This window comes from Ambystoma mexicanum, chromosome 10 (genome assembly GCF_040938575.1).
Source record: "Ambystoma mexicanum isolate Mex_15411 chromosome 10, UKY_AmexF1_1, whole genome shotgun sequence".
NCBI classification, from domain to species: Eukaryota; Metazoa; Chordata; class Amphibia; order Caudata; family Ambystomatidae; genus Ambystoma; species Ambystoma mexicanum.
The window spans coordinates 1,472,065,034-1,472,080,292 of NC_090932.1; the positions used below are offsets into that span (position 1 = coordinate 1,472,065,034).

General features: G+C 45.4%; 1 protein-coding gene across 1 annotated transcript in view; it reads right to left on the reverse strand.

Annotated features, from left to right (window-relative positions):
• Positions 1-15,259, reverse strand: part of IFT81 (intraflagellar transport 81) — a 1,594,755-nt gene that overhangs the window by 788,269 nt on the left and 791,227 nt on the right. The window contains exon 10 of the mRNA XM_069619559.1: positions 3,627-3,722. Coding sequence (XP_069475660.1) covers positions 3,627-3,722 — 96 coding nt within the window. The remainder of the gene's footprint in view (positions 1-3,626; positions 3,723-15,259) is intronic.

The window sequence follows — 15,259 nt, forward strand, 5'->3', positions numbered from 1 at the left end:
GCCCATCTCGCCTGTGAGGCGGGCATCAGATGCCCATAGAGCAGCAGCAGAGAGGAATTCAAGTAGTACTTAACACACCTAACACAGGCGATCAGGTGCGTGTCACGACAGATGACATCACCACACCCAGGGCATGCACAAAACACGGCAGATTCGCAAACTGACCCAGCACCCACCCAAACATTGTTGCCAGGGAGCTGGTGTATGTCAGAAGCTTTGTCAGCAAATAGAACAATCCCAGGTTCCATGGGCCCTATGATGTTGTGTTTTCCAGCCCTCTCGCAGGAAAGGTGAAAGGGCTCAGATATTGGATACACCTTTCAGATGTTTGCAAGGCCACCACCCAATTCCGCACTAACAACAAAAGAGTAAAGCAACAAGTATACCTCAGTTTATGTAGCTCCATGCTGAATATATATACATGCATGTACAGGCAATAACCAAACATGCATTGCTGCTAACAGCATCAGCTACCGAATAATTAAAACTCTCTCTCCACCTCCTTCCCCAACCCTTTCCTTGCTCTTTACCCCACCCAGTTTATCCACACTTTCCCTAAATACCCATACCCTCCGATCCCTTTATTTTACCTGTTTTTTCCCACTACAGGTACTCAACGATGAACAAGTCAGTGTCAAGCTGTTCTTTGTCTAATGATATTAATGTTCTTTGTAGTACAAGAATGTATTCATATAATTGCAGCCTCCACTTTATGGCCATTTTGTTTACAATGTTAATGTTTTTATTATGGGTTTATTGGTAAGCATCTTTTTTCTGGGCTGGCCATCTAAAATAAGGGGGAGCCTTGGACAGCTGGAACAAAAGCACACCCTTTAATTTAACAAAAGTGGCCCCAAGCCTAAATCTGAATGAAAGTCTGAATGAAAGCACGCCCTTGAATTTGACTGACCAAGCAAATGTAGCCATACATACGTATAACATAACCCATACAGATGAGAGCAATACCCGCATGACTGTGTGCACAAGTAAAATGTTTGAAGTAGTACTTCCAAATGTTAAAAACCTTTTATGTAGCACAAATAATAGTGTAAACATCACAAACAGCAAGAACAGAGTGGCAAAAAAACCTGTATTACACCATAACAGAATAAAAAGACAAGCACGTAAACCCAAATATGATGTATACCATAGCCTGGGCCTGGATGCAGTTGACGATATCCGTCATCCCGAGCACTCCACAGCTGATTCCAGATCTCAAGAAGAGAACCGCAGTGCTGATGGACTACTACTCGGTGTGAGGACAACATGCGTACTTGCACCTCCCACCCTCCTGGAGGGGGTTATTGTTCGCTAACTACACTACACTCAGCCCTGTTAGTAGTCCCAGAACAACACCTGAAAAGAGGGCCACTGCCTGACAAAGCACCTACAGTGACCCCAACAATCGAAGCACAGAGCACGTTGCTACCACCAGACTTTCGCAACCTTCCTGAGAAAGAACCGTATGATCAACTACGAAGAAGAAAAAGAGCATCAAATGATATATCAGATCATCCGAACTGCTCGCACAAATATCTGATGAGTACAAGCGCTACACATCCGCAGAGAAATTTTTCACATCCCTAATACTTAGTAAACAGACACGAGCAAATGCCAAATGGCTTCAGATCGTTCGCTGGGAGCTGATACAATTGGCTAACGATACAGAGTACGGTTTCAACGTCATAACAGTGGAGCTACGTGCCCTCAAGTTGATGACGATACAGAACCGGTAGGTGCTGGATCTGCTCACAGTGATGGAAGGTGGTGTTTGCAAAAAGATCCAGAGTTCATGTTGCACATTCGTACTTTCCAAACATGCGAAAATGGGACATTATCACACCACATTGCTGCCGTACATGAGCTAGGGGTGAAGATGAAAAAGGAAGCTGGCGTTCAAGAAGATTGGTTCTCACTGGCGTTCAGCTGGGTTCTATTCTGGCTTGGAACATTGGTGAAGAGGATGGTGGCCATCATCTTGTGATGATGGTGCCCATCATCTTGTTCGTTCTGGTGATTTTCTGTACGTGCCAGTTGGGTCTCCGATGTTGTGCCAAGGCAGTACCTAATTGCCCCATTCCTCACATGGTCCCTATTCCCATGGGAGATATAGTTGACCAATTGTATCACACAACCATTGTTCCTCCCCCTGACCCAGAGAGTTACATAGAAATATGTGTTGACCTTGCCAGGCATGGGGTTGCATTTATATGGCATGCACACCCGAAGAGTATGTGCGAGCAGGAGAAAGCTTGAGATATGTGTGTAGGGCCTGTAGGCTGATAAAGGGAACACCCGCCTATGAGGAAGCAGTGAAACAAGAAAATGAGAGAAAACATGAATGTGTTACTGTAGAAGTAACGAAAGGGGGGAATGTTGGGATGGAAATTAGTCAATCCAACCCCCCTAGGCGCTTTAAGGTGAGGTGAATCCCATATGAAATTGTGTAGTGTACAAGGGGAGAGGGATCGAGCTATGAGACTTGGCACAGATATAATATAGCGCGAACGATAGATGCATAACCCTAGTGTGCGTAGAAAAAGAAACGCCAGTTTGTAATTATGGCGGATACATAGTCTTGCATGGCCACGCTGCACAACTCTTAGCTCCGTGAAAGGACTCGACTAGGCCCAGATCATTAGGACAGGATGGGTCCGCATAACCAGTTCTCACGGAAGCGCCCTCTTGCCCCACCATTGTTGCAATTACTTAGTATCAATGGGAGGAATGCACCCTGCAAGACCGTGAGACAACACCAGGCTCCTCGCAGCACCCATTCAACACAGCCAATCGGCCAGCGGGCCTCTAACCCCCCCACCCAGCCTTCCTCAAGCCATGGCCCACAACACTGACCTGATCCCCACACCCCTGCATTCTAAGATAGTGAACAACTCCAGCTCCAACCATAAGCCAATTGGCTATAAAAGATCGAAGCATGTACAACTGTTTCACCTCTTCACGTAAATACATCCTTTGTAGTGCGAGGTACAGGCAGGGATAAATTATAGATCAAAATGAGGGTGGAAACCTTGGGTGCGAGAGGAACGTTAAACAGAGCACAGAAAGTGTGGGACAGTATGACTGTATTTCTTCCTCCCTTCCCCCTGGCACCAGTCCCAGAGCCTCCCAGGTGCAAACCACAGTGATGCAGTAGCAGGCTTAGTGTAGAATAGTAAGTTAGACATTTGTTACTTATGAGAGACCTGACCTTCACTCTGCAAAGAGATGAGCCCAGCTGACCCACGTGGGAACTGACAGACGGTGGAGAAGGGAACCAATTGTAGCCTGGCATCCCCTATGGAGCAGGCCCATGAATACAGTCTCACCAATCAATGATGCAAGTTTTTACTGTATACAAGTGACGTATTTGCCCCTTTCAAACCACTGCTTGTACTAAATGAAATCAGAACATTCTCAAACAGCAGAGTCCTTTGCTGATATTTGGTATTCTGTACAAGTAAACCTTGTTATCCTTTCAAGCTATCTCTTGGCCTATTTCCCTAGAGGGTTGTATTAATTCTGGCTTGTGCGTAAACAGGGACTTGCCTTCACCAGTTAGTGAGATGTTTACAACCGTATGAAACATACTAAGCAAAAATAGCAGTTCAAACGTCTATGAACTCTACCTGTTGCCGGAAAAGTGACAGTTTATCATCCATTGGGTCACTTCTCATCATCCGCTTTTCAATCAGCTGATTAATATTTCCGTTAATTTCATGGATCTGGAATAAAGAGGAAAATGTCAGTTGACCATTCATCTTATTTCCAGTATTTATAAAATGCTACAAATTCAGCAATATATGTAAACTGAAATAACATGATGAAGTTCTGTTCAAAAGGTTGACAAAGGAAACTAATAACATCAGAATAACAATTTGTGATTAACATTCTAGAATATATTTTCACAGAAACTTAAATCCCCCTAGTATGATGAACCACATTTGGGCATTGTTAATAATGAATGGCGCTTTTTATGAATTCCCATACACTTCTTCAAAGAGTGTAGTGCTTTAGAAGTATGCTTGCCTGCCGGTGATGTTCTTTCTGATGGATACATATATTCCTCCCACAGATTCCTCATCTATTAAGTTCATCCTGATGCAGTCATCTCCGGAAAACATTTTCTCTCAGGCAGCTCTTATCACCAAACCTCGCCAGAAGTGGCATCAAGGCCATATGTATATTCAGAGCTGCCAACCCCATTTCCACAGTTTTGTAATTTGAAGTGGAAACCACAAGAAAATGTCAATCACTTGCAAATAAAAAGGAAGAGCAATGCAAATATTCCAATCAAGGTAACTGAATTTAGTGGGGCAGGAAGGGGTGATGAGGAATCTGCGAGAGGAATATAGGTATTGTGACAAATCTAGAGTATACGCCCTTTGTCCACAGGGGGAGCCTCCCCCTTTGAGGCTAGGGAAGTGAGCCCGCTCCGCAATACCCTCCCCATGGGCAGGGCAAGTGGGACCTCACCACTCTCCCTCTTAGGGCACAAGGACTCTCATTCACACAAGGCCCTCCTTGTGCAAGCCACTTTTATCTGTATATAGGGAACTGCCTCCAGTAATGAATAGCGTGCCCTCCTTTTGTTTGGCTCCAGGTAATGCTTGATCAACCACCACAACAGAAGGAAAAGGGAATATACCTTTAAGAACTTGTATGCAAGAAGAATGAGTGGATCAGAGGAAAGAGAGCAATATGCAGGGGAAGCCCTCCGACGTAGCTACGCATAGTGGAGCCGCAGAGCCTCTGGAAATCCAAGAAGCAGAGAATGCCAGAGCGAGATGTTGGAGACTCTCCAACCCAAACAGCGGAAAAGGTGCTGTCAGGACTGACCTCAGAGGGCTGTCCGACATGGTGGCTTGACCATGGAAGCACTGTGGTGAGCTTGGGGCCCATCTAACGACGCTGACACCTGTAGAAGCAGGAGAGCGGAAATCTCCAGTCAGTAAGCATTCACCGAACAAGGTAAGCTACAGTGATGCCGAGAGCAGGCGGTTGTCAAGCCTGGAGCGCAGAGAAGAGGAACCAAAGCACCAGGCCTCTGTGAGCGTCAAACCCGAAACAACACCCACGACAAACAGAGATCACCAGGGGAACATACCTTAAGTGAAGGAACTTGTGAAAAAAACTATGATATTGATGTTGGAGCAGTGAAAACGCATAAATATATATCTCAAGAAACCAAGGTATGTGACTGGTGATATTAAGCACAAGGCTTTGAGAAAGCCTGAAAAGGTATCCTATGAAGGATGTAAGAAGTTGCCAAAGGGAACTGTTGAAGAGTGGGGGAATCCCTTAATGGGAGACTTTGAAAAGCACTATGAGTCAAGATTACATGTTACGCCAAGGGCTCAGAGGAAGAGACTACTAGAGAGGCCCCTGGAGTGGTGGTGTCTCACCCATGCTAAAGTTATAGCAAACCCCAGAAGGTTTGAGTGAAAAAAGGGTGAAATACTCTAAGTCAGAGGAAGGACTATAAGACACGTGGAAGGCAGACCAGACCTATGAGTAGCGTGGTAGGTTAGAAGAAGGAGACGGACCCAAATTGTGACATTTATACTGGTTTCTTTATTCAAATAATAAAAGGCCCATCTATCCCTAACAAAGGGGATTTGCCCTACCTAACGCAAAACCATGTGCTACTCGTCAGAGATGTTGTCCAAATCAAATAGTCCGTCCTCTAATAGTTTATCTTCAAATAGCTCTGGGTAATGCTGCCAATCATTTCCTTTAACTCTTCAAGGAGGCTCTTACACCTCCTAGGTGCCCCTGTTCCTTCTGCACACAAAGTTCCTTGGTTCAGCAACTGCCGACCTTGGCCCTTATTTCTCTGCGATTCTTGCAGTGTCCGTTTTGCTTTCCACTCTTGGTTTTATGTGGAACCTTCCCATAGCTTGACTAGATTGAGTTCCAAAGTATTCTTCACAAGGATCCAACTTATTTCTCTCTCTCTGGGATAAGGATTCTGAGACTCCTTATACTCTTCACGCTCTTCTTGACCTTCCCTTTACTTGGGACTTACAGGATGATGCTCTTTGCCATCTTTAATTGTTTTAAAGCATTCCCACCTATTGCAACAAGTATGCTGAATCTTTAGGTATTCTTTACTTGCTTTAACGGGTTTCCCAATATTCTGACAAGTAGGAATATTTCCCTGGGGTTCTCCACACACTTTCAAGTAATCGCAAGAACTGCGACGAGTATGAATAGTCCTTTGGTATTCTTCACTGGTTTTCAAATGTTCACTAGTACTGGGGCGGTTATGAATTGTCCCTGGGTATTTTTTGGATGTCCATGATTTATTTGAATCCGAAATGACCGAGGGGGAAAAAAACTGAAAGTTATTTGTTTGAAAATAACTTGTTTTTTATTACCGTGAACACATCAGACAACCCACTCCCATCCACCCCCTTACTTACACTTCGGCGGCACACTTTGGTGTGTGCCGCTGACTCCCTGTGTCCCTGTAACGCATGTTCCCTTCAATTCTGAGATCGGGAACAAGCGCCGCAGGGTCCCCCTTTTTTTTTTACAACTATTTTTCAGGAAGCGGGGGACACCCACGCACCCCCATGCCATTTACTTTTATCAATTTATATTGCGCAGGCCATGGACCCATAGGCTTAAGAGCGCAACAGGCGATAACATAACAAAAAAGAGATCTAAGGGCATAACCAGATAATCGAATGATATGGCAGGGTCTCAAATTCCTTCCTTTACAGTGAACATGGGTGTGGGGGCACCCCCCCAGCCATCCCGCAACCCCCACTACCCTGGTTTACTGTAATGGCACCAAAAGGGAGACTTGATTGAAACTTTCGTAAAGCTAAAATTTGATCAAATCTCCCATTCTGTTTTATAAATTCGATCATTTATACAGATTCTGTATTTTCTATTGGTTGCCAAATGTTCACTACTACTGGGACGAGTATGAATAGTCCTGTGGTATTCTTCACCAGTTTTCAAAGGTTCACAAGTACTGTGTCAAGTATGAATAGTCCGTTGACACTCTTCACTTTGTTTTGTTTAATGTACTCTTCTTGCCCTTTTGATTTATATCGCGCAGGCATCTGTTCCCCTCCTGAGTCTTCTGCTGCTCCCGTTACCTCTTTCCAATCAGGCTGGCGTCACCAGTTATTCCTGCAGGGTTGGGCTCACTTGAATAATGCGAACACCCTTCAGCATTCGCCTCCTCTTCCTCCGCTACATGGCTGCAGGCGAGCACTGACTGGTACCGTTTCAACGCAGTTTGTGGACTACATGGTCCACCCTTTCTAGATCACACCACTAGTTTCAACTGCTTTACGGGGGCACTTCTCGGCTCCCAGCCTCCTCTGTGTTTCTTTCTCTTCATGGTCTTCAGCCTCCTCTCGACTGAAGACTTCCCAGAATATTCTGCCATTCTTCTCTTCCCAGGTTCAAACTTCCCAGGCTCCAGTGTCATTTTTCACTTGTTCTTCTCTTTTTATGTGGAAACACTGGGTCCTCCCCAGCGTAGATGCATAGTTCTTGGTTACTTTTCGTTTAGGATTTATTATTCCTTGCTCCATCTCCTTTGTCACAGTGTGGTTGGCTGTTAGTGGTCATTATTGGTAACACTTACTGATCCCTCAAAAAGGGGTCTAGGGAGTTCCTGAACAGTAGTCCTTGTACCCCAAGAGGGGAGTCTCTCCCTTTGAGGTCCCACTTAACGCCACCCCTAGGGGGAATGTTGCATAGCGGGCTCACCTCCCTAGCCTCACAGGGGAGCCTCCCCCAAACCCCCTCTGGGGAGAAGTGATGAGATCCTGTGAATTGTCACAGTAGTTGGCAGGAGCTATAGGAACTCAGAAATAAGACACTGAGAACCAAAACAGACCACAGTAATGAACTTGTTTCTAGAGGATGACATTTGAGTTGGGTTCCTGATGACCGACAAGCACCTTTAGTTAGTTTGGTTAGGTAGGGAACATATCTGCAGCAATAGGGTAAGATAGGCCATTTCATTATTATTTTGAATAAATACCGAAGACATATCCAATATATGTTGAACTCCTTCTTCCGACCCGCCACAGTATACATCAAAAAGAATATTACCAGCTGGCAAGTAGTTTCTTAAAGATGCATTCCTCCCACAGATAAAGTACCTCCCCAACTCACCGCAGCAGTTTCACTGCATTTGGTGAGCAGCTGTTTTACTGCATTATTTCACTGAATTTTTGTGGGGATTGCAGAGTAAGGGCACATTTTATCTAAGGTTTTATGGTAGTTGTGGGTTGCAGAAGGGATGTCAGCACATAAGGGGTGTCTGGGGGCTTGCCTATACATCTGCTGCAAATAATGCAGTAAAACAGCCACAGAGCTGGGATCCCAGGAAATGTACCAGATCCACAGAATCCCCATCTTTGGAAGACTCCCAAAGCTGTACTCTAATCCATAAGGAGGTGGGATACAGTCGAAAAGGAGTTCTAACAGAAGTTTGGCAGCACTAACCTGCCAACCCAGCATCTTCACCAGGTAGGTTGTCGAGGGGTAATGTCTTGTGAATTTGAGAAGTGAGACTCAAGTTGTTGCTTGGCACATATCTATCAGTGGATACCTCTCCGGAATGCAGACATTGAATCTTCCTCATTGCCAACTCATAACATGTTTTTATGCAAAGGGCAATTCATCTTGAAATTGCATGCTTGGCGATCACTTTGCCCTACCTGGGGCCCAAGAAACCATTGAATAGCTGGTTACCAAGCCAATATTTGCTTGTCCTAAAGTTTATAGCTTTTCTGGGATATAACTTGTGAAACCGCGCATCTTCTTTAGAGGGATGAGGAGGTTAAAAGAATACTGCACATTATTCCAATACTTTTGCCAGGAAAGAGGGTTTAACCACAAGTGTCACCCTGTCTGTGGTGAACAACAGAACGGGAGGAGAACGGGAGGAGAACAGGAATGATCCTGCAACTATGACAGCCTATAGAGTACAACCTCAAGGAGCAGGAATGGATAGGGTTGAACAGGGCTACCATCAAGAAATTGAGAACCAAATTACGATCCCATGGCGGAACCACGAAGGGTTTGGGTAAATGTTCATTAGAGAGCCCCTTAAGAAAATAGCCCAGCATAGGAACCATAAAAAAGGAACCTTGCTCTTGTGGGCCTTGTATAAAAGACAGGGCTCCAAGATAGCCCTTTGACGTACCAATATTAAGGGCAGACTTAGCCAACGAACCTAAGAACTCCAACACTGTACAGGTTGATCACATTGGTATCAAGCTCTCGATCTTAAGATCAAATGGCAAACTTGTGACAGCAAATACCATAGATGACTTGGTGGATTGACACCTCTGAGAGGGCATCAAACCAAGAACCTCCTCAGAGAAGGATCATAACCCTTGTATCTTGGCCTTGAAAAGCCAGGCATGAAGATTCAAAGATGTGGCATTGAAGTGAAACATGATTTGGTCAGCAGATCTTCAAGGAGACCCTCCAAGGAAGGCATAGCAGTATGACAAGCATGACTGGTAGAAGGTCCTCTTAGCACAGTGCGGGGCAATCATGGCCATTGTTCCGCTCTGCTTCAACTTCCATAGGACCAAAGGAATCAGAGGGAACAACTACACAAGGTTGAACTCCTAGGGAGTTAGTGTATTGAAACACTTGTGTATAGGCGCGTTACAAATGCCATATCATATTTCCTAGAGAGTTCCGTTAGGTAACTGTGAAACAAACTGTCTCAATTCTTGTTCGACTTGGTTACAAACAGGTCAACTTGAGGGTGCCTCCATGTGGAGAAAACAATTTCCCCATTCAGCCTCCCTTTGTGTGACATCCCTGAGAGATGACTGAATGTGTCTGCCTGTATATACATCCTGCCAGCGAGGTGTGATGCTGTCACTGCCACCCTGTTCTCGATTGCCCATAACCAAAGAAGCATGGCCTCCCAGCACAACTTGAGCAGCCCCTACACCGCCCCTCATGTTTGGTGTATTGCATGGCAGTGACGTTGTTCTTAAGAACCTGAACTGTTGAACTGTTCCAGTAAGGGGATGTGGAAAAAATTATCTGGGCCGTCCCACAGACAACTCACTAAAAGATCCTGTAGATGGGCTCCCCATCCCATGAGGGATGCATCCGTGACCAATGTGGCAGTCGGCCACTGCTGTTGGAATTGGGGCACACCTAACGAAGTTGGTCATGGACGTCCACCAATACAGACTTCATGAACCAGAGTGTGGACCCAGATAATTCCCTTCATTTCCCGGGTTGGGCAGAGTTCACTGGCTTCTCAGGAACCACTGTAGCAACAATACCCACCAGTCTTGCTTTCTGGACCATGAAGATGCAAGGTACCATGAGTCCTAGCATCCTGAAGAAACCCCCAGTCAGAAATGCCCTGTTCAGTTGGAAGAGGGTTTCTGTGGTCATAGTGTTTGTCACACTCTCAGATGGGGGGAAAGCCATACCTTTCTCAGTATCCAAAACTTCCCCTATGAACTGTCCGCACTTGGAGCGAGTCAGAAAAAACGTCCTTGGGTTGATGGAGAAATCTAAAAGGTGGAGAAAATTACACATTGTCCAAATATCTTGCAAGGTATACTTGTTTGCTCTGGCCTGCAGTAGCCAGACACCTAGGTAGAGAAAGATGTGGACATTCTCCCTGTGTACATGATCCATCACCACCAAAAAGACCTCCAGGAATATTCTTGGGGCCAAAGTCATGCTGAATTGGGGCACTGTCGATTGGTAGTGTTTTCCACCTCATTGCAAAGGTATTTCCTGTGCTTTGGATGGAAGGGGATATGAAAGCACATGCCGTGCAATTTTAACACCACCAGCCAGTCGTATAACTCCAACCTGGATGATCTGTGCCAAGAAGACCACCTTGAATTAGTTGTTTCAAAGGCGCTTGTTGAGGACTTTCAGGCCTAGGATGGAACCAAGTGCTCCATCCTTCTTTGTAACTAGGAAATAAACAGGAATACCTCCTTTTGCAGACTTCCTCTGGTGGTACACTAACCCCTTCAACATCTGAGAGATTTCCTGCAACAGGAGGACACATGGGCAAAATTGGAGGGCTTTGACAGGCTTTGTCAGAAGCAGAAGGCAGTAACTCTAGATAATTTAGAGGACCTGCTTGTCTGGTGTGATTTCCTCTCATGCCTTTCAGAAGAGCCAGATGTTTGGGGCCATTGATCCCCAAGACACAGCGGCTACTGACTTGGTATTCTGAGCAAGTCACCCATTCTGAAGGCAGAAATGTTTTCTCCGACATTGTTGCTGCTGCCGCTGTTACAACAAACCTGGCTCTTCAGTGGGAAACAGGGCTTGTGCCTTCCCCTGAAAGATGAAAAGGCAGCAGATGTTGAAAGTCCCAGTGATTTCACAGTCTGTCAAGGGTCCTTAAACCTTTTGTCAGCCTTGGTCCCAAATAAGCTGAAACAGTCAAACGGCATGCCTAATAGTTTCGACTGGATGCTACTTGTACAATTTGCGGTTCTGGATCAGGAATTGCATGTCAGCACTGGCTCAGAGCCCAACACATGTCCCACACAGTCTGTGGACTCTAGGACCTTGCAAGCACAATCTTTGCCATACTGGACCATTTGAGAGAAAGATGCATGAAGCTCCACTGGAAGGTGTTTGCCTGCAAGTTCAGCTGCCACCCACAATGCTTTAGAGTACCTAGTGTGACAGCTTTCATGACTGGACCTTGTCAAGAGGGGACAGGGAGACCCCACTCCCACACCCAACCTTGGGCAGGGACCTACCAGGGAAGAAATCAGAGCCAGCCCTGTCCCAGAGGTGGGAATGTGAGTTGGGGGGGAACCCCAGTCTTTGCTCCCCTTTCATGTGCCATACTCGATGAATGTGGTACCACTTTCTAGTCCTGCAATAGAGTAAGACCGCCATGATGGCCAGATTTCTTTCTCTGTTACAGGACTACCAGTCCCTAAAGGCCACGTGCGAGCAGAGTGACACAGCAGAGAGGGAAGTGGCCAGCTTCAAGTCAGAGAGAGAAGCTCCAATGCCTAACATGGGGTTTTAAAGCGTTTATCTGTTGTATCCCAACCGCAGGTACAGGATTTGTATTTTTTTGTATTTATTTGGCATCCATAGAGCCCTTTACTCCAAAGTGCTATACATAAAAGTTACAGTACAATACAATGAAGATTGATTCAATTACAAAACATGTTCAAGGAAAGAGTTAGGACTGGAGAAGATAGCTCCTTAGAGAAGTATGGAAAGAAGGGTAGGAAGTAGTAAAACTGAGGGGGAAAGGGAGAGAGTTCCAGTGATAAGGAACAAGAAGAGAAAATTAATGAAATCTGGATTGGGCAGAAGGAGGACAAGGGACAGATTGTAAAAACTGAGACTGAGAATGAAGGGAACGAGTGGGGACTTAAAAGGAGACAAATGATGATAAATAACTGGGGGCAAGACCATCGAGGCACTTAAGCACAATACAAAGAAAATTAAATGTGAGCCGAGAAGAGAAAGACATCCAACCAAGCGAGGGATCTACATTAAAAGAATGCCTTCCGAAAAGCTCAAATTACATAATAGCGAGGCCGACTTGCTGGCATTTTGCAACTAAAGCTTTTCGGAATATATTTGTCCCCCGCTTTCCATTTAATGTATGCGGGGGACACCCCCGCAACCCTTGCAGCAAATCACGCCTAACTAGGGGAGTGTGGGGACACCCCCGCTCCCCTTGTTCAGCATTTTTGGCTTCGTTTTTTTTTTTAACCAAGCCAAATGCGCATTCAGCTTTTATTTTACAACCTTTTCAACAGAAACGCCAAGCGAGGGCAAAGATTGTGAAATGGAATCACAGGGGGATAACTTGTAGAGAAGGCGAATAGAAGCATGGAATATGGATTTAAGAGGGGCCAAACGAGAAAGAGGAAGACGAAAGAGAATAGTATAACAGTAAAAAAGGTGCAAGAAGAAGAGATGAAAACAGGAGTACGAAAAAAAAGTATTTACGAATATTAATGAGATGGAAGCAACAAGAACGGGAGATAGTAGAAATGTGAAGGGAAAAGGATAAGTCTTTGTCAAGGTGAAGATCAAGTTACGAGCAGTGCTGGAAAGAGATGGAGGGGAAAGAGGGGGGGAATAGTCGCGGCAGGGAAGAAGAGAACCTCTGTTTTTTTATTTACACGTTTAAAGTCCACAATATCAAATAATGAACAAAATCAACTACGTAGCATTTAAAAATAACTCCAACACCGCAACCCCCTCTGCAACAAGTGAAGATATTGTCAACTCACGTAAGAACAATAGTTGTTTCTGTCATGAGGCAGGGACACAGGTGGTCTTTGTGGCAGCGCTGGAGACGCATTGCAATGGTTTCCCAGTTCACCTCCAAGATGGCGGCCAAAAGCGTGTGCAGCAGTCCAGTCCTCCCACTTCCGTGTATGCGCTGGGCTCCGCCCCTTGAAGCAACAGATTCATAGGGAGCAACGAACAGAGGGACTTTGCATTGCTACTCTTAGCGGCACGCGCATCGTGAGTTCGCGCCTATATATTTTGACTTCCATTCTCTTTCCTTCTGCTGTGCCTTTCTAACCCTAGAATTCTATTTCAGGCTTCGTCACTAGCAACACCCATATCCTGATCCTCGGTGCTGAATCACACAGACGCCATAGTTTCGGGTAGGAATCCGCGTCAGCGTTCCCTGGGCAACTGGTGCTACACAATCTCTCTCTAATCTTGTTTTCGATCTGGCAGTCATGTTCCTGCCGTTCGGAACGCTCGGATTGTTCTCCCTGCCTTTCTGCAGACAGCACCGCTCCGAACACTGATACGCTCGACGATCATGACTCAGCAAAACCACACTCCTCTTTGTATTCCCTGACCACTGGTAGGTAGAAAGCTCATCGCCCCTCTCCACCTACAAACTACTTTTCTCCTCTTACTCTTGAGTCACGCTTGCTCTGTCTTTCCTAAACAGCTTCTCAGAGGGCAGCCTTTATTATCCAAACCGCACGCGCCCTTCGCTTATTAGGAATCTTTTCCTCTGAGTCCACAGAACCCTCGACTCTAATTACAAGGAATCCAGGGTAATCACAAGCACAGCTTGACATTTCAGGGAAGGGGGGGATTACTGCTTTGACTAATTCCCTTCTTTCTTGTAGGTACACGTCTTCATCTCAACTCTGAAGACGGCACCGTGCAATCAGACTGCTGAAACACCATAACCACATCACGTGAGGCGCCAAAGGGCTTCCCATCACTAAATGTGCCACAGGATTTTATTCCCCAGAGGGTTTCCCTGGAAACCCTGCCCCTTCCTAGCTATTAGGGAAGAGGAAGGGTGACCAGGAGGATTCTCATATCGTCTACTGCTGCATCGACCCAGGTCAGTGCTGAAACCTTTACTATTAATGGTCAATAGTTGTTTATGCATCGCAGTTCCAGAACGGCTTTATGAGTGGTCTGTAAGTCGTATATGCAAAAATAAACAGAGGCTACGGAAGTGACCCCAGCATACCTTGCAGGCAACACTCAAGGGTGGTAGCCATAATTGCAGAAAAAGGGACTGGTATTCAAAGATAAGTGTTCAGATTTGTTGTAGGTAAACTCAGCTACTGGAAGGAGCGTTACCAAATAGTCCTGCACTTGAGAAGAGAAACAGCGTATATATTGTTCGAGGGTTTGATTGATCCTTTCTGTTATCCCATTACTCTGTGGATGGTATCAGAACGATAGTGCTCTTTGAACACCAAGCAACTGGAAGAGCTGAGACTAAAACATGAAGTATATTGGGTACCTCCATCTGATATCATGGTGGATGGCAACCCATGCAGACAAAATATTTTGGAAAGAAACACGTTAGCCATCTAATAGGCTGAGGGTAATTTTGCTAATGGAGTGAAATGAGCCATATGTGAGTATAGGTCTATGGTACCAATGATGGTGGTACAACCCTTAGATGGCGGTAACTCCATTATAAAATCAGTAGCAATGGCTTGCCAAGGTAGAGAAGGTACTTCGGGTTGAAGTTATAGCCCAGATGGTTGCTGTGTATCATATTTGCTCTGAGCACAGATAGCACAACTTTGTTAGTACGCCTTAACATCCGGAGTCATCTTCGGCCACCAGCAGTGTCTCTTGGGGTTTCGTAGTGTAACTATGGAACCCTGATGACCGGAGAAGTTGGTATCATGACAAAGAAACATAGCTGAGTCTCTCAAGCACTTAGTAGGCAAAAACAAGGTTTTTGAAGAGTTTACCTTCCCTTTTGGTTAAACCAAAGGGGTTAGTAAGTGGGTAT